General features: G+C 43.2%; 1 protein-coding gene across 2 annotated transcripts in view; it reads left to right on the top strand.

The window, feature by feature from the left end:
- The window catches only part of LOC141276487 (uncharacterized), a 37,185-nt gene that overhangs the window by 2,247 nt on the left and 15,135 nt on the right, over nt 1–19,803 (top strand). Inside the window, exons 3-4 of one of the 2 annotated variants that reach the window (XM_073792299.1) lie at nt 7,329–7,377; nt 7,918–8,050. In XM_073792299.1, the coding sequence (XP_073648400.1) occupies nt 7,329–7,377; nt 7,918–8,050 (182 nt within the window). The remainder of the gene's footprint in view (nt 1–7,328; nt 7,378–7,917; nt 8,051–19,803) is intronic. The other variant, XR_012326112.1, reaches the window with a different exon arrangement.

Raw genomic sequence — 19,803 nt, 5'->3', positions numbered from 1 at the left:
TAAATTTTGAATGCAGGAATCAGTAGGGAGTCTGGGACGATACTGCCCTTTTACATTCATCTGGGGCTGTTGAGACACAGGATTGTCAACTTTAAGAGATAGTTTTCCAAGGACGTCCTGCTATTCCCTGTGATACACACACAGGGTTAGCTTGACAACAGCTTAACTTTGCAAAGCTATGCTTGTTCAAGTCTGAGCCATTTTACCACAGATATTCCCATCTTCCAATGCAAATCCCCCCTGCTGGCATTCCTAGTCTCAGTCTCTCTCTCTCTCTCTCTCTCTCTCTCTCTTTCTCTCTCTCTCTCTCTCTCTCTCTCTCTCTCATTCTCTGTGGTCATCCAAGCCCCCCGCTTAGTTATTCTGCCTTTAAATCAGGGTCACAGCATTAGCACCTTTAATCAAATACACAGTAGTTTGTTTTGTTTTTTTAACCTAAGAGTTTATCTTTTATACTTCTGAACATGAGACTGATATGAAAAGTCAAAGCTGTCCCGGGCTTTTAGTGGGTGAAAATGTGTGCACACAAATGGACACTGATGTAGCAGTCCCACTCCACGAGATGTTTTCTACAGAAATATGAACACAAGTGTGAAAAGCTGTTCTTTCCAGCATTTTTTGCAGTAGCTCCAAACTGGAAACAACCTGAATGTCCATCAACAGGGAAATGGTTAAGTGATGGTGTATCAATATTATGGAATAACATGCAGCTATTAAAAAGAGTGAGAGGCCAACATGGAAATACATGTATAATATATGGCAAAGTAGGGGAAAAGCAAGATATCTAACATGTGTACATTGTACCTAGTGGATCAATGTACCTAGTGGATCAATGTACCTAGTACACTCCTATTTCTGTAAAGATATCTAGCTTTTTTTCCTCTCCCTTGAATGCTCTTTCCCTAGATCTTCACTTCTCTAGCTTGTTGTCATTCAGCTCACATGTTGTGTCCTCAGCTCAGAGACCTCTCCTAGCCACCCTGGCCCTCCGCCAACCATCACTCTCTACCATCTTATCTACTTTTAGTTTTTCACATTTTTTCACAATCTGAAATTCATATTCATTCCCATGCTTACTGCCCACCTCTTACTAGAAAATTAATTCCATCAGTCTGTCTTATTCACCATGGAGTTTCCCATCAGGTACAACATTGCCTGCCTGACATGGATAAAGTGCTCAGTAAACATTCAGGAGAGAAGGAAACATATGTATCTCTCTGTATGTTATAAAGCTTTTTAAAACATGGGCTGTTACCTATTAAGCAGTTAAGGGAAGGTGTATTTGTGCGGTGGGATTGGATGTGGAGAGGCGAGCAGCTGGGAGAAGAAAAAATTGTCAATTTTTGCTTATACTTTTATGTTTGGACTTCTCTACAACAAGCAAATTGCTTTTAAAATGTTTTTATTGAGATGAAATTCAAATAACATAAAACTGACCATTTCAAAGTGAACAATCCAGTGGTATTTAGTGCATTTACAGTGTTGTGCAACTACCACCTCTATATAGTTCCAAAACATTTTCATCATGGCATAAGGAAACCCGTAACTGTTGTGGTAACGGTTCCCATTCCCATGGGAACATGCTCCCCATCTCCTCTCCCCAATGCTGCTGAAAACCACCAATCTCCTTTCTATCTCTAGGATTTACCTAATCTGGTCATTTCATATAAATGGAATCATACAATATATAACCTTTTGTATCTGGCTTCTTTCACTTAGCAAAATGTTTTCAAAATGTTGTAGTATGTATCAGTACTTCATTCCTTTTTATGGTGGAGAAATATTCCCTTGTATGGATGTACCACTTCTTGTTTATCCATTAATTCGTTGATGAGCAAATTGTTTTTATAACTTAAAGACATTAAAGGGAGTTCCCTGGTGGTCTAATGGTTAGGATTCCGCGCTTTCAGCTTTTACTGCTGTGGCCCAGGTTCAACCCTGGTTGGGGAATTGAGATCCTGCAGGCTGTGCAGTGCAACCAAACAGGTGAAGTCCCAGTAAGGTATAGAATCTACTTAATTGTATTGTGGCAATGTCGATTTCCTTGTTTTGATAGTGTACTATAGTTATGTAAGATGTTACCATGGGGAAAGCTGGGTAGTGGGGACATAGGACCTCTTGTAATATCTTTGCAAATTCTTATGAGCCTCTAATTACCTCAAAATAAAAAGTTAAAAGGTTAAAAACTCTCATACTAACAAAAAGCCATGTTTTCTGAACTCTTAGAGCCCACTTGTAATTATACAGACGTTAGCCTCAGTTCCCAAGTCTTTACCAAAAGAATGTTTTTTTTTCTGCCTTTCTTAATTAAATTTGTTTGGGCCAGGGGTAGCATTGGGGGAGGGAGATTTTTTTTCACCTTTGAGGATTTTATAAATATAGAATGTACAAAGAATCACAAACACTCACATAGCTACATACAATCGCAGGATTGTCAATTTCTTTTTCACTTTTTATTTTGTGTTGGAGTATAGTTGATTAACAGTGTTCTGTTAGTTTCAGGTGTACAGCAGAATAATTCAGTTATACATATACATGTATCCTTTTTCAAATTCTTTTCCCATTTAGGTTGTTACATAATACTGAGCAGAGTTCCCAGTGCTAAAAGTAGGTCGATGTTAGTTATCCATTTTAAATATAGCAGCGTGTGCATGTCAGGATTGTCAATTTTTTTTAATCCTTCTTCCTTCCTTCCTTCCCTCCTCTCTCCCACCCCCCTCCCTCCCTCTGTCCCTCCCTTCCTGTGTTGGGTCTTTGTTGCAGCGCACAGGCTTTTCTCTAATTGCGTTGAGCAGGGTCTACTCTTCATTGTGGTGTGCAGGCTTCTCATTGTGGTGGCTTCTCTTGTTGTGGAGCACGGGCTCAAGGCGTGCGGGCTTCAGTAGTTGTGGCATGCGGATTCCAGTAGTTGTGGCTCGCAGACTCTAGAGCGCAGGTTCAGTAGTTGTGGCACATGGGCTTTGTCGCTCCGCGGCATGTGGGATCTTCCTGGACCACGGCTCGAAACCTTGCGTTGGCAGGTGGATTCTTAACCGCTGCACCACCAGGGAAGTCCAGGATTGTCAATTTTTAACATTATCTTGATTCATGTTTTAAGATCAGAAATAGAACAATTTCAGTGCACAGGCCACCTCTTTACACCCAACCCTGTCCTATTCTACCCCCTCAAAAAAGGCAACCACTCATATATTTAATGTGATCCATTGAATCTATTTAAAGACATATTTATATACATATAACATACAAATCAATGAAAGATACACTATGTTGTTTTAAGATTTACATATAGTATACAAAATCTCTTTCATGTGTTTATCTTTTAACTGCTATACAATAACTCCATCTATTTATACATTTTTTTTTTTTACCCATTTCCCTATTGATAGACTTTTAGGTTATTGCCAGTTTTTTGTTACACTGACAGTACTTGTACACTGACAGTACTTGTACACACTTGTACATACTTGTCAGGATCCTTGCAGAAGCAAGTTACAGAAATTTCAATTCAAACTAGATTTAACCATGAGCAATGTATTATCTTACATAACTATAAACCCTAAGATAGGACTGACTTCTTAGTCCATTTGTTTGGGAGCTTAATGACATCACCAATGACCTACATCTTTCCATCTGTCTGCTGCTCTGGGTGTTGGCTTCATCCTCAGGCTGGTCCCAAGATGGCTGCAGGACTCCAGATAAGAGTTCCAGATGCCATGTCCAGAGAAGCAAGAGAGAGCATATCATCCTGCAGCCCTCTTCTAGGAATGAGGAAACTTTTCCCAGAAGGCCTCTATGAGGTATCTCCTCTCATGTCATTGGCCAGAATTTGATCACCTTCGCATTCTTTTTTTTAAAAATAAATAAATTTATTTATTTATTTTTAGCTCCATTGGGTCTTCGTTTCTGCGCGAGGGCTTTCTCTAGTTGCAGCGAGCGGGGGCTACTCTTCGTTGCGGTGCGCAGGCTTCTCAATGCGGTGGCTTCTCTTGTTGCGGAGCACGGGCTGTAGGCGCACGGGCTCAGTAGTTGTGGTGTGCGGGCTCAGGAGTTGTGGTGCACGGGCTTAGTTGCTCCGCGGCATGTGGGATCTTCCTGGACCAGGGCTCAAACCCGTGTCCCCTGCATTGGCAGGCAGATTCTTAACCACTGTGCCACCAGGGAAGTCCCCACTTTACCATTCTTGAAAAGAATATATATATATTCTTTTTCAGTTTCTTTTCCCTTATGGGTTATTACAAAATACTGAGTATAGTTCCCAGTGCTATACAGTAGGTCCTTATTGATTATCTATTTTACATATAGTAGTGTGTATATGTTAACGCTAAACTCCTAATTTATCCCTCCCTGCCCCGCCAGAGTTTTTGTTCTTGCTAAATGTAGCCAACTCTGAATTATTCATAGAAATTTGGAACCAGAGGGGCATGCCAGCCCAGATAGCAATAATGAATAGAAAATACACTGCTTGCTGCTTGATTTCCTCACCCAGCAAACATTTTGTTGAAATTGGCAACAAATACTGTGGTAAATTGACTGGTTCTGCATTTTGGCTAGACTTTCTCATTTTGTGTGGTTTGTTTGTTTTTAACAGCTTATTGAGATTTAATTTGCATGCCATACAATTTGCCTATTTAAAGGGTACAACTCAGGACTTCTCTGGTGGCACAGTGGTTAAGACTCCATGCTCCCAGTGCAGGGGGCCTGGATTCGATCCCTGGTGAGGGAACGAGATCCCACATGCATGCTGCAACTAAGAGTTTGCATGCCACAACTAAGGAGCCAGCAAGCTGCAACTAAGGAGACCGCGAGCTGCAACTAAGATCCAGCGCAACCAAATAAATAAATAAAATAAATATTTAAAAATTAACAATAAAGGGTACAACTCAGTGGTTTTTAGTATATTCACAGGTGTGACACCATCACCAAACTTCGTGGTATTTGTTTGGTTTTTATTTATTTATTTTTAAATATTTATTTATTTATTTGGCTGCGTCGGGTCTTTGTTGTGGCATGGAGGCTTCTCTCTAGTTGTGGCCTGTGGGTTTTCTCTCTCTAGTTGTGGCGCGGGCTGCAGAGCACGTAGGGTCTGTAGTTTGCGGCACATGGGCTCTCTAGTTGAGGCACACGAGTTCAATAGTTGTGGCGCACAAGCTTAATTGCCGCATGGCACGTGGGATCCTAGTTCCCTGACAAGGGATCGAACCCACGTTGGCAGGCGGATTCTTTACCACTAGACCACCAGGGAAGTCCCTGTTTGTTTTTTAAGTCTAGATTAATGGAAATGCAGTTTGAAATGAAATGACCTAAGAGGTGACATCAAAAGGGGTCTCAATGAGTCACAAATGCATAAACAATTCTTCACAAAGAAGACTGCATTGTAACAGATTTAAAAGGTAAGGGAAAAGGGCTTTCCTGGTGGCGCAGTGGTTAAGAATCTGCCTGCCAACAGAGGGGACACGGGTTCGAGCCCTGGTCCGGGAAGATCCCACATGGTGCGGGGCAACTAAGCCTGTGTGCCACAACTACTGAGCCTGCGCTCTAGAGCCGCAAGCCACAACTACTGAGCCCGCGTGCTGCAACTACTGAAACCCACGCTCCTAGAGCCAGTGCTCTGCAACAAGCCACTGCAATGAGAAGCCCGCGCACCACAAGGAAGAGTAGCCCCTGCTCGCCGCAACTAGAGAAAAGCCCGCGTGCAGCAACAAAGACCCAACACAGCCAAAAATAAAATAAATAAAATAAATAAATTAAAAAAAAAAAAGGTAAGGGACTGAATTGATAGCAGATGACGATGATGATGATGACAGTGATATTGTTACCTGAAAAACTCAATTCTCCTCTGGGTGGGTGTCCAGCCAAAAGACACAACCAAGCCAAAGAGCAGGGAAAGGAAGGATTTATCATCTGCAGCAAGTATAGAAAACACCGGGGATCTTTCCCAAAGCAGTGTCTCCCTGAACAGCAAAATTGGGGAGGTTTTAAGCTAAGGGTACATGCATATTCATGAAGGAGCTTGCGCAGAGGAGAAGTCAGCATAGAATTGGGGCCAAGGTCAACAGAGTCCAATCTTCAGTTGATTGAAGTCACGAGGGTCAACATCATTCTGTCCTCCACCTGAGTTCCTGCAGAACTCAAAGACTGTATTAGATTGTGATGTGTATCCCTTGAGAAGGAACTAGGACTCTGTTTTATCGCTGAACTATTGTTTCTTGACTGTTTTTCCTTTGTTCCTGCATTCCCTCACTTCTCTTAAGATCACTAATTACTGAGACCTGTTCAAGGGCAATCCTTGTGGCCAGGCTTAGATCACAAAATGGCTTAGACCCAAAATGCCTTCTTTTATGTCAAGACAGCCATGCCTGTTTCTGTTTCTCTGGGGACCCTACCCTATCTACTTACAATGTTGTTAAAACTTGGTGATGCCAACACGATCACAATGACTTTGAGCCTGAGAACTCCGTCTTGGTTAATCAACTGGTTCTTGTCCTGAAATTGGCTTCCTCACCGGCTCCTGTGTGTTAACCACCTTCCCAATGAACTGCTAGGAAAACTCGTTGTTCTGGTTTCCCCAGGAATCAGAGATGCTTCTGTGAGTAAATCTTTTACGTCACTTTGTCCATTCATCTGAAGGAAATGCTTCTATTCAGAGATCTTAGCCAAGGTAATCCCAGTGCCCTCCGTGGCCAAAATCCAAGAAGTTTAATGATCGCGGACCTCCTGGGGTTCCCTGTAAATGGATTTGTCACCCTGAAGCAGAATGAAACTACCAGGACCACCCTAAGAGCTGCCTGTTTCCTCAGCCAGCATGGCCCAACTCTCTCCCTGGGTTAGCAGAGGTTGGCCCTTAAAAGGTGTCTAGGGCTTCCCTGGTGGCGCAGTGGTTGAGAGTCCGCCTGCCGATGCAGGGGACACGGGTTCGTGAAGATCCCACATGCCGCGGAGCGGCTGGGCCCGTGAGCCATGGCCGCTGAGCCTGCGCGTCCGGAGCCTGTGCTCCGCAACGGGAGAGGCCACAGCAGTGAGAGGCCCGCGTACCGCAAAAAAAAAAAAAAAAAAAAAAAAAAGGTGTCTAAATAGCAGCAGTCCCCAGGTTCCATGGGCTTATTGATTTACATTTGAAATAGCTGTCTGAGGGCTAATGATTATCTCATTACATTCCCTTTGTGAACGTAAAAGACCCATAACAGAGAGCACAGAGAAAGTCTGATAGTAATCAGCTGACTCAGATGAAAAGTTGATTCATTCTGCAGAAATCAGCGTTCGTTATTCCTGAGGTATTACCGTAGTGCTTGTGATGTTTTACACCTAAGAGCCTGCACCTTTCTTTCCAGGGTCCCCGCACGTTTCTACAGACCCCTTGCTGAGAAAGGTCTGGTACAGGTAAGACGAGGAAAACTCCGACTAGGTTCAGTAGTTTTAAGCTGCACAGCTAGCCTACAAATCATGTATATATTATACAAATATGTAATGACAGCAATTATAATTTATTAACAAAAATAACTATCTTTATTATCTTTAATTTTTTATTTTTAAAGAATTGGGGTAAAATATACCTAACAAAAATTTACCATTTTAATCACTTTTAGTTCAGTGGCATTAAGTACATCCATACTGTTCTGCAACCCTCACCACCATCCATCTCCAGAACTTTTTCATCATCCCTAACAGAAACTTTGTAAACCATAACTCCCTTCCCCCAGCCCCCGATAACCTCTATTTTATTTTCTGTCTCTATTAATTTGCCTGTGCTAGGCACCTCATACGTAGAATCATACAGTATTTGTCCCTTTGTGTCTGGTGAATTTCACTTAGCATGTTTTCAAGGTTCATCCATGTTGTATCAGAATCTGATTCCTTTGTGAGGCTGAATAATATTCCATTGTAGGTTTATACCACATTTTGTTTATCCATTTGTTGCAGGAAGGGGGACGCCTTCCAGGGCCCCAGAGTGGGCTCTTGTCTAACACTTGGAAATGAATTGTCCGAGGAGACACACGTGCTGATAAAGCAAGAGACTTTATTGGGAAGGAGCGCCTGGGAGGAGAGCAGCGGGGTAAGGGAACCCGGGAGAACTGCTCTGCCATGTGGCTCGCAGTCTCGGGTTTTATGGTGATGGGGTTAGTTTCCAGGTTGTCTCTGGCCAATCATTCTGACTCAGGGTCCTTCCTGGTGGCGCACACATCGCTCAGCCAAGACGGATTCCAGTAAGAAGGATTCTGGGAGGTTGGTAGGACATATGGACTAGAGTCTCTCCTTTTGACCTTTCCTGAATTCTTGGTGGTAGCTTGTTAGTTCCGCTTTCCTTACCAGGACCTGCTGTTGTAAGATAACTCATGCAAGTGGCTACTATCTTGCCTGGCCAGGGTTTCAGTTAGTGTTTCCCCTAACACTTTCACCTGTTGATGGACACTCGGTGGTTTCCACCTTTTGGCTATTGTGAATAATGCTGCTGTGAACATTGGTATACAAGTATCTTTGAGTCCTGGCTCTCGATTCTTTTGGGTATATACGCAGAAGTGGAATTGCTGGCTCTTACGGTTATTATCTTTACTGTAACTTCAAAATTTATTTATCTTTAGTGTCACAGCAGCCCTGAAGGGTCATATCTCCGTTGTCAAAGGGAGAAAATTCAACTTCAGAGAAATTGAATGACTTGAACCCGGATCTGTCAGACTGCAAAGCTGGGGCTCATCCTCCACATCTTCACACATAATGCTAACATCACTCGTGTGTCTTGCATAGGGACTCAATCAGAAACTGCACAAACTAGCTCCTGTAAAGAATCTTTTAAAGCTTTGCTTTAACAAATAAGCTGTTTTCTGATCAGTTGGATTAAAAACAAATCTGTGGTTTTAAAACCGTCACTGATTCCAACAGGATGGCCGCACATTCTAAAAATGTCACTGATTCGAAACCCTATCAATTTCCAAAGATTGGAAGCATTTTACAATAAAACAGTAGGGACAATAATGCCAAAAAGCATGAAACAAGAGAAAAGTCAGAAACCAAGATATAAAAAGGGGAGAAGGGAGAAAGGATATCAAGATTTGTTGATTGAGGAAGGCTGCATGGACTTATCACAATATTTAGGTCCAATTACTCAGCACAGGGAAATGATCCTCAATATAAACTCTGCATAATATGCATAATTCATAGAGACCTTGGGGAAGTGTATGGTCCAATAATTCTATAGCAGAATAAGTTTTATTTATTGAAAATGACCTAATTATTGAAGGGTAGCAGAATGTCCACCCAACGTGGACACAGCATGACAAATGCCAGGGCATGGCTACTGCCTGACAAATGCCACGTCATTTGTCCCCTCAGCCAAACTAGCAGAATGTGATCCTTCCTGGTTTGTCATTCATTTAACAAATGTTATTTCACATCTACTATTTTCAGGATTTAAATAATATTAATATGCTGTCGGTTATACACTGAACCGACTCTTGCTGATTACAAACTTTGCAAATAAGAATAAGCCGTAGAGACTGACTCTATTTATTTATTTATATTGGAATATAGTTGATTTACAATGTTGTGTTAGTTTCAGGTATACAGTAAAGTGATTTAGTTATATATATATTTTTTATATTCTCTTATATTATAGGTTATTACAAGATATTGAGTATAGTTCCCTGTGCTATACAGTAGGTCCTTGTTGGTTATCTGTTTTGTATATAGTAGTGTGTATAGAGACTGACTCTTGATTCAACCTGTACAGGGCAAGGTATGGGGAACAAGAAAAGCCACCTAGTTGTTTATATATAGATAAATCAGGTTATTGTGACCATCCATAAAGAGAAGTGTTGAGAGTCTGTACGTTTGAGAAGAGCCAGGGGAGGGAAGTAGAACATAACAGAAAGAGTTCAGCTTGGAGTTAGATAGAACTGGGTCTGAATCTTCCTGCAGCATTTAGCTGTGTGACTTTTGACAAGTTACTTAACCTCTCTGAGCCTTTCCCCTTAAAGCTCTTAGCATATTGCTTGTGCTCAGAAAGTGCTAATTGTAATATGTTAAGGAATTGTAATATATTAAGGATGGTGATGGTAACTCCCCTATAGTGTTACTTAAGACAACAGAAAATGGATTTGAATTGTTGCAACACTGATTTAGGTTATACATAAGAAAGAACTTCCTACTTGTTAGCATGCCCAAGGTAGAGAGAGAGCAGGGTCTGGGCTGCCAGGGGGAGCCAGCCAGGGCTACTTGGGAGGGTCTATCAGAGGTAGGAGCTGAGGGTAGGACCATGGGGGTGGCCAGAAAGGAGCCCCTTGTCTAGAGGAAGATCTGAGTTTTATATAGGTGATGGGCCAGGATCTATGTGGGCTTGAGGACCAACCCACCCCAACCTCACTTCTGCAACTTCATCTCCTGCCTCTCTCCCCATCACGGGCTACTCTCTACACTTCAGCTGCTCCTTTCTGATTCCCCGACTCGCCAAGCTTTTTTCTTTCTCCCGTCCTGTACTCTTGCTGCTCCTTCTGCCTGGCACACCGTGTCCCCTGAACCTCACATGACTGGCTTCATCTCATCATTCAAGTTTCAGCTGAGATGTTACCTCTTCCTCAGAGAGATTCCCCACTGAAAATTGAAACCTCCTCCTCCTCACTCTCTATCACATCACACTAATTTACAGTTAGTCCTCATTATTTGCAGATTTGATATTGCGAATACGTCTGCTCACTAGAATTTATTTGTAACCCCCAAATCAATACTCGAAACACTTTCTTGGTCATTCTTGGACACGTGTAGAGTGACAAAAAATTTCTGTCATCTGACATGCACATTCCCCGCTGAGCTAGGGAAAAGCTGTCTTCTGCCTTCTTGTTTCTGCTCTCACATTGTAAGCAAGTGTCCTTTTCAGGAGGAGATCAGGGCACAAACTATCTGAAAGTGTTCCATGTCTGTGTCTTCTTGTTGATTACTGCTCATCTGCATTCATCCGCAGTGGAGGTGCTCTGAGAGCTGCGGCTCGGCTTCCACGGTCAGTGCTGTCTCCCCTGTGCCTGACAGGCGCTTAATAAGTACGTGTCCCATTAATGAAGAAATGAATGGAAAGATCGGGCTGTCTGCACTCAGGAGGGAAAGTCAGGAGCTGGGAGAGTCCACTGATGGATAACCATGGAAGAGATGAAGGCAGAGAGCATCCAGGCGTGCCAGTGTGGGGCTCATGCAGAAACAGCCTTTTCTGTGTTGCTTATGTGGCCAGGGATGGACCCTTGTGGGGGCAGACTCCTCAGTCTGGAAAGCAAACACAGCTTGTGGTCCAGAGTTAGGCGGGGCAATAGTCATACCAAAAGTATCCATTGAGTGGGCTGCTTTTATGAGTCTCATACCTTGCTCGGTGATGCGCTTCCATATTTAATCCACATATTTAATCCATGCAACTACTCCATAGGGAATGGATTATCCCCTCAAACAAGTGAAATAACTGGCCCAGGATCCCAGAGCTACCAAGTGGCACAGCCAAAATTCAAACCTAGGCCATTCTTTTTTGTTTTTTTTTTTTACATCTTTATTGGAGTATAATTGCTTTACAATGGTGTGTTAGTTTCTGCTGTATAACAAAGTAAATCAGCTATACGTATACATATATCCCCATATCCCCTCCCTCTTGCGTCTCCCTCCCACCCTCCCTATCCCATCCCTCTAGGGGGACACAAAGCACCGAGCTGATATCCCTGTGCTATTGCATCTGACCCCAAACCAGGACCCCAGCTTCAGTCTTCACATTTTTGCCATCTGTGCTTACCATCTGTACTATTATTTACTTAATGCTTTTTTCTTTAAATGGACACCCTTTCTTCACCAAGTTTATTTTAAAAGGAAACTTTATTTACTATAGTAAATAGAAAACAAGCCTCCCGTACCATGAAAAAAAGATAATTTAAAAACTACATACAAATGAAACAAAATATTATTACATTTTGGCCAGATACTGTTACCTGCTTGAGTTCCACTTTCTCTGTGTTCAAGGTGGAGGTTAGCAGGCCTTGGAGATGCATTAAAAACAGGGTAGAATTCACCAGGGACTGTCTTCTAGAACTGATCAAAGGGTAATTGAATGGAGAATAATTGTCACACTGTGTGACTTAATGTTATTTAATAGCATGCCTCTTTATCATACAGTCTTCTCATATTCCTCCTAAATCATTTCATGTACCATGCCAGGCTTCTGGAAATAGCAACTGACCTTTGTGGCCTGAGACCCTGATGATCTTTCACTCCTGAACAGTGTGAGTAGGCAAAGTTTATGTTATGGAAAGTTGTAGAGGGAATTTAAGGAGGTAGAAATGCAACTCCTTGAGCTGACATCTGATTCAGCCCCAGAGAACAGTCCAAGGGATCAGTAGCCCCAGACAATGAGTACTCTGCTGTGTTTGCTTTCTAGGGATGCATCCAGGTCATGATGTATGGCTTTGAGAATGTTGATAAGGGTCATCAGAGGACATCAAAATTCATACTAAGGGCACAGCAGGGGACTGGTAATTGTGGAGTGGCACACAGTCAGTCCGTAATAGGTGGAGAGTCAGTTTAGAAGATCTACAAAATATCTCTGTTTCCCACTCTGAGTCTTCCTCTGCAGACCTGGAAAACAAGTCAGTTATTTGATGTGCAAAGAGGAAGTGAAGTCACACCCAAATGAACAAAAGCAGAGGAGGGGGCGTCATGTGAAGCTGGAAAGGCTACAGGATTCCTCGTGGAGTCTTTTTTTTTTTTAAATTAATTAATTTATTTTTGGCTACATTGGGTCTTTGTTGCTGTGCCTGGGCTTCCTCTAGTTGCAGCGAGCTGGGGCTACTCTTCATTGAGGTGCGCGGTTTCTCATTGCGGTGGCTTCTCCTGTTGCAGAGCACGGGCTCTAGGCGCATGGGCTTCAGTAGTTGTAGCATGTGGGCTCAGTAGTTGTGGCTTGTGGGCTCTAGAGCACAGGCTCAGTAGTTGTGGCGCATGGGCTTAGTTGCTCCGTGGCATGTGGGATCTTCCTGGACCAGGGATCGAATCTGTGTCCCCTGCATTGGCAGGTGGATTCTTAACCATTGTGCCACCAGGGAAGTACCCCCTCATGGAGTCTTAAGTTACAGAGCCTGATGTGAGATGTGTTATCAGAGAATAAGATGCCTTTGTGGTAATTCATGTGAGACTGGGGTTTAAGTCAAGGGTGATCTTGCGACATCTCAGTACTGGGAGATAGCTTGGATGGTTGAGGGGAGAGGTTGCTAGAAAGGTTTTGCGGAGAGAAGAAGGGGTGTATTTGTCTTCTACTCCTCTCGCTCATACTCCTCACCCTTAGTCATTTTATAATGACCGCGCCATCAGTTAAAATGTGAGATAAGGAGATCCGAGGCACCTCTATCTGTGTTCCATTATAATTTAATTGTTCAGCACATAATATCATTCAGAGGTTATTAGACTCAAAGACTGACTCATAATTACGAAAATCTTAAGAACCTGATATAGAAAGAAATATGTCAGTTCATTACTGTACCTAGAAAAATGTCACTGCTGAGGCGATTGGAATCCTGTGCTGGTTTGATCAGCAGATCTCTGCTCTACAGAAAAGGGTACATGGGAGTCATAAAGTATTTACCTTTTTTGTGTTTGGCTTATTTCACTTAGCAGAATGTCCTCTAGGTTCATCCATGTTGTAGCGAGTCCGTGCTTTCAGTTCTTTTGCGTATATACCCAGAAGTGGAAATGCAGAATCATATAGTACTTCTAAGTTAAAATTTTGGAGGAATCACCATACCGTTTCCCACAGTGGCTGCACCCTGTTATATTCCCACCAATAGCGCATAAGTGTTCCAACTTCTCCACATCCTCATCAACACTTGTTTTCTGTTTTGGTTTTTCTTTTTTTTTTAATAGTAGCCATCCTAGTGGGTGTGAAATGGTGTCTCATTGCAGTTTTGATTGGCATTTCTGTAATGATTAGTGATGTTGAACATTTTTAAAGTGTTTGTTACCATTTGCAGATCTTCTTTGAAAAAAAAGTCTCTTCTTTATGCGTCAGGGTATCTAGTTCTGTAGCATCTTTTTTCACAGCTACATAGTACTCCATTGTATAGATGCTCTATACAGTTGATTAAACCAATTTCTCACAGTTTTAAACAACATGATGATGAACATTCTTGTAACCAAATCTTTGACGGCTTCCTTAATTCTATAAAATAAATTCCTTGATGTGAACTTCTGGGTCAAAGAATATATATTTTTTCAGACCCTTTCAACCTACATTCCCTAATGCCTCGTGGAGCAGTTGCGCTGCTTACACTGCTGCCCACAGTGTAAATTATAATTATGTCCTGTTTCTTTGGGGTTTCAATTGCCTTTGTCAGATTAGCCCAGCTGGCGGGTGCTAATCCTCGAGGCTCTTACTAAACACTATTAATGTCACCAAGCTAATAACAGCAGCAGGGACTTCCCCGGTGGCACAGTGGATAAGGATCCACCTGCCAATGCAGGGGACACGGGTTGAATTCCTGGTCCGGGAAGATCTCACATGCCGCGGAGCAACTAAACCTGTGCGCCACAACTACTGAGCCCGTGTGCCACCACTACTGAAGCCTGTGCACCTAGAGCCCGTGCTCCGCAACAAGAGAAACCACCACAATGAGAAGCCCACGCACCGCAACGAAGAGTGGCCCCCGCTCGCCGCAACTAGAGAAAGCCTGCATGCAGCAACAAAGACCCAACACAGCCAAAATAAGTAAATAAATACATAAAATTAAAAATCTTAAAAAAAAAAAAAGAATAACAGCAGCAGTATTCGACTCAGCAAGCTTGCATCTCACTTCCAGACAGGCGATTAGAGTCTGTTTATAATTGCTTGGTGGAAAGACTGGCTGATTTCCAGTTAGCAAACCAAACTGTTCATTTGAAAGGTTTGTTTGTGTATAATAAACTGAGTGTTTCCATAATTCAGTTTCTAATTAAACATAAAATCAGAGAATGATAATTTGCCTGATATTTTCTGATACTTCCTGGATAAATATTTGTACCCTTGTTATTGAATATTTTTTTCTGAAGATGCATTTGGTTTTTGTCTCCACTTGCCCATAGTTTTTCAGCCTTGAAGTGTTAGATGTAGCAGGGATACAAAAGACTTGTGCAGATCTGGGCAGTGATATTCAAATGAAAATGGCTTTGTCTTTGTGACAGTGAACCGGCTTCCCACTTTTCTTGTATCTACATGACATTTATTTTATTCTCTTGCATCAGCTGTCATGAATGGATGGTCCAGTTCTAGGAAGATAGCATAAAAAATAGGGGTCTACAGTCAATTAAGATTCTGGTTGAATTCTGAGGTTGAACCCAAACTTCAGTGTGTGCCTAGTGTTTGTTTATTTTGTAACATGTCCTATGCCACTAATATATTATGTACATTATAAAACATACACAAAAATTTTAAATTAGGGACTTCCCTGGCAGTCCAGTGGTTAAGACTCCATGCTTCCAACTCAGGGGGCATGGGTTCAATTCCTGGTTGGAGAACTAAGATCCCGCATGCCAGCGAGGCGTGGCCTAAATAAATAAATAAATGAATGAAAGGATTTAAAAAAAAAAAAAGCTCCAATCTGATCCTGTCACTCCCCTACTAAAAAAAATTTTTTTTAATTAAAGCATAAGATAGAGAAAAAAAAATAATGGTCTAAAGCCCTAGACTCAGAGAGATTTTGTTCTACCGTGTACCAGCCTGAATAAGTAATCAAATCTCTGTGTGCATCAGGTTCATCTGTAAAGAGACACAATAATAATCATAATCATAGCCTCCCTTTAATGAGAAAACGAATGTAAAAATGCCTAGTAGGCATCAGGGATATAAGACTAATCCCTCTGTAAATATTAGCTATTATTATTGTTGCCATTATTATCATCATTGTTGTCAGTGCCTTCGGGATCTTCCTGCAGAAATTTGCAGTAGAACATCTGAGAAGGAAGTAGTACAACAGGAACTGTATTCATGGTGATACAGTTTGCTTCAGGTCTGTTAATGCTTTCTTGGGTGCTAGCGTCCCTGGACCAGAGACATTTGAACCTGTTTTGAACACAATCAAGGCTCTCAGTTCCTGTGAGGGATGTACCTTATCAACTCATAGTCTTTATGTGGGTTAAGTAGAATAGCTGAACCATTGGCACTGAGTTTAAACTCTGGTGCATTCACAGAGTAGGTGCTCGATAAAAACCTGTTGAATGTTGTGCAGGGATTTAGTCATTGGCGCTTTGGGGCACACCATCATCATTATCTCTCTCTTCCTCCCTGTTTTGGGTGACTTTCTTCTTCTTCTTCTTTAATCTTTTGACCGTGCCCCACGGCATGGCATGCGGGAACTTAGTTCCCCCGACCAGGGATCAAACCCGCGCCCCCTGCAGTGGAAGTGCAAAGTCTTAACCACTGGACCACCAGGGAAGTCCCAACTTCCTCCTTCTTTGGAAGTACCCACAATATGCTTTCAAAAGGGGTGCCCCTAGATGGTTGTGTTTGTACTAGTTATTCCACCTACTTACCACGGATGGTTGGACTAAGGATGGTTGGACTTGGCTCAGAAGCTGCCATTCTTCTAAGGAAGAATCCTTCCTTGCCTCTGCTAGCTTCTGGGGATGGCTGGCAACTCTTAGCCTTCCTTGGCTTGTAGAAGCATTACTCCAATCTCTGCCTCTGTTTCCACAGGGCCTGCTCTCTGTGTGACTATGTCCAAATTTCCCTCTTCTTATAAGGACACCAGTATTGGATTAGGGGCCCCCTAATGACCTTATGTTAACCTGATTATATCAGTAAAGACCCCACTTCCAAATAAGTTCACATCACAGGTACTGGGAATTAGGGCTTCAATATATCTTATTCTAGGGGGACACAATTCAACCCATAACGAGGGGGGGTGCATACTGCTCTTTTGGGTTGGGTGCTCTGTGGGGGGACAATTGACAGAGACCAGGGAAGGAGGGCTCCAAGAACAGATTGAGTATAGGACAGGGCCTCTGTCCTTTGTTGGAAAGGAGCGGGGTATGTCTGAGCAAAAGCCTAGAGGACAATGTGGCAGGAACAGAGTTCAAGAAGGAACTGAGTTCAAACAGGTTGAGGGGTGAGGGACCCAGAGGGTGGGGCTCAGGCCTCCGCTAATGGTGCAGACCCTTCCCCCTGCCATGGGGTAGTCCTGGCCCAGGACTACCAAAGTGCCCACATTTTTAAGAGAGGCCAGAAATCTAGATATTTAAAGTGTGCAACCTCTCAATTTTTAAGTGTTAATAACAAAATTCGTTTGAGGCTGGCAGTTTGCAGGATGGAATTGGAGGAGGGGAGGGAGTCAGGAAAGGCATCTCAGAGAAGGTTTGGGATGGTGAATTGGAATGAAAAATAAAGGACAAGTCAAAATGTGGAATGGGTTGGCTCTCTCCTCCATCCCCTCCCCCACCAGTGGCCTTTTCCCTTTTCCTTTCTCCTTTGAAAGTCTGGCGTCATCTTTTCAAGTATCCCCACTTGCCAGCTCTGTGATCATGGTTAAGTCATCTAACCTTGCTGTACCTCAGTTTCCTCATCTGTGAAATGGGGCAAGTCCTTTAACTTCTTTGGGCTTCAGTTTCTGCTCCAAGAAATGAACTAGAGTGAGAGGAGGAGTGGAGGGCGGGGCAGCAGTTGTGAGGATTTAGTAAGATTCGGGTGGTTAATAAAAGCCAGTTCTTGTGGTCTTCCGCCCCTTCCTCTTTACACCACCCCTCACCGGCCCAGCTGTGGAAGGTTCATCAGCCTCCCAGGCCCCTGAATGGAGGGCAGCTGTCTTCCAGCTCTGCCCTCCCCCAGAGGCATTTAGGTACAACCATGGAGACCTGGCAGAGGCTGGTGGAGAGATTTCTTGGCTGTTTCCAGCCGTTTGCCGTGTTTTCCTAGAGAACTGGCAGTGGTCCCAGCATCTCTGCCTAGTGGGCAAACGCATAACCAACCAGCCGTTCCTGGTTGGGGAGGAAGGTGGGATTGAAGATTGGATGCCCAGGTACTCCTGTTGCTCTGCCTGGATGACTCTCCGGCCATCAGGTACTCTTGGCTCTAATGCTTTTGAAAGCTTTATCTCCGTGATGGTTAATTTTATGTATCAACTCAAGTGGGCACAGGGTGCCCAGATATTTGGTTCAAGCTTATTCTGAATGTGTCTGTGAGAGTATTTCTTTTTCTTTTTTTAAATTTTATTTGCTTATTTATTTATTTATTTTTGGCTGCGTTGGGTCTTCGTTGCTGTGTGCAGGCTTTCTCTAGTTTCCGCGAGCGGGGGCTACTCTTCGTTGCAGTGCGCAGGCTTCTCATTGTGGTGGCTTCTCTTGTTGCGGAGCATGGGCTCTAGGTGTGCGGGCTTCAGTAGTTGTGGCACGTGGGCTCAGTAGTTGTGGCGCACAAGCTTAGTTGCTCCATGGCATGTGGGATCTTCCCGGACCAGGGCTTGAACCCGTGTCCCCTGCATTGGCAGGCAGATTCTTAACCACTGTGCCACCAGGGAAGCCCTGTGAGAGTATTTCTGAAGGAGATTCACATTTGAATCCATAGACTGAGTAAATTGGATTGCCCTTCCCAGTGTGAGGGGCCTCATCCAATTCTTTGGAGAACTACTCAGTTCTCCAGACTGAGAACTGGATAAGTAAGGGAGAATTCATGCTCTCTGCCTGGCTGTTTTCAAGCCAGGACATCTGTCTCTTCCTGCCTTGGGACTCAGGACTCACGCTGGAACTTACAACCATCGCCTCTCCTGGGTTTCCAACCCACCAGCTGTAGACATTGAGACTTCTCAACCTCTGAGATCATGTGAGCCAATTCCTTAAAATAAACCTATGTGTGTGTGTGGGGGGGGCATTTTTATTATTATTTCAGGCATACCTTGTTTTATTGCATTTCACAGATACTGCGTTTGGTGGGAGCAGGTTGTTTTCTGATAAGCCTTTTTTTTTTTTTTTTTAAATATATGTCTCCTATTGGTTCTATTTTTCTGGAGAACCCTGACTAATGCAACCACTTTCACTTACTTCACAACCACTTACTTGAGGCTTTTTTCCTTTCTCCCTGTCATGATCCATAGAGAAATCTTCCAAATGAAATGAGTCTGTGGCTGGTTTGGTTTGGGGACTGGAGCTCATTCTTTCATCCATTTATTTGACAGATCTGTATTGATTGAGTGCCTACTGATAGAGTTCCCTATGTTGTGCACTTCTTGGGGGATGGGGTGCAATTCACAGAGGATACAAAGTACATGGTGCCCCTGGGTTGTACAGCTTGGCAGCCTCATGCCGTGTGCTGGGTTCTGAGGACATAGCAGTGAGCAAAACCGCTTCCTGCCCTCCCAAGCTCACCTTGACCTGTGGAAAATTGCTGGAAACCAGACCAGTTCACTGGTCCCAGATGCTTCTGGCCTAAACATAAGGAAAATTACTAGTTTTGATCACAAGCAGAAGGCTTGCAATTTCAGGAGCCTGTAGGTAAACATTTTCTGACCCTCTTTATTCCCCCAGTCTGAGTTGGATGCCCCCTCTCTTTGCTCCCGTCTCAGTCTCTGCTTCCCTGATCACAGCACTTACCTTCCTGTTTGAATTTGCAGACAGAGAGACCAGTTAACAGAACCCAGAAAAAAGAGCTATAGATGTACAACAGGGCTGCCTGGCAAGAGCTGTGGCTTTTGGTAGAGGAATGCAGCCAACATGCTGTGTCTTGGCAGGGAAGGAGCTAAGGATATTAATACCCCAGCCTCTTTCCTCCTGTGGGCTATTCTCCTGCCAATGTCTTCAACTGGCTGAACCCAACTCTGAGCAAGAGAGCAAGGATTA

This window comes from Tursiops truncatus, chromosome 15 (genome assembly GCF_011762595.2).
Source record: "Tursiops truncatus isolate mTurTru1 chromosome 15, mTurTru1.mat.Y, whole genome shotgun sequence".
NCBI classification, from domain to species: domain Eukaryota; kingdom Metazoa; phylum Chordata; class Mammalia; order Artiodactyla; family Delphinidae; genus Tursiops; species Tursiops truncatus.
The sequence above is the reverse complement of the archived record's forward strand: the minus strand, read 5'-3'. Positions and strand labels throughout refer to the sequence as shown.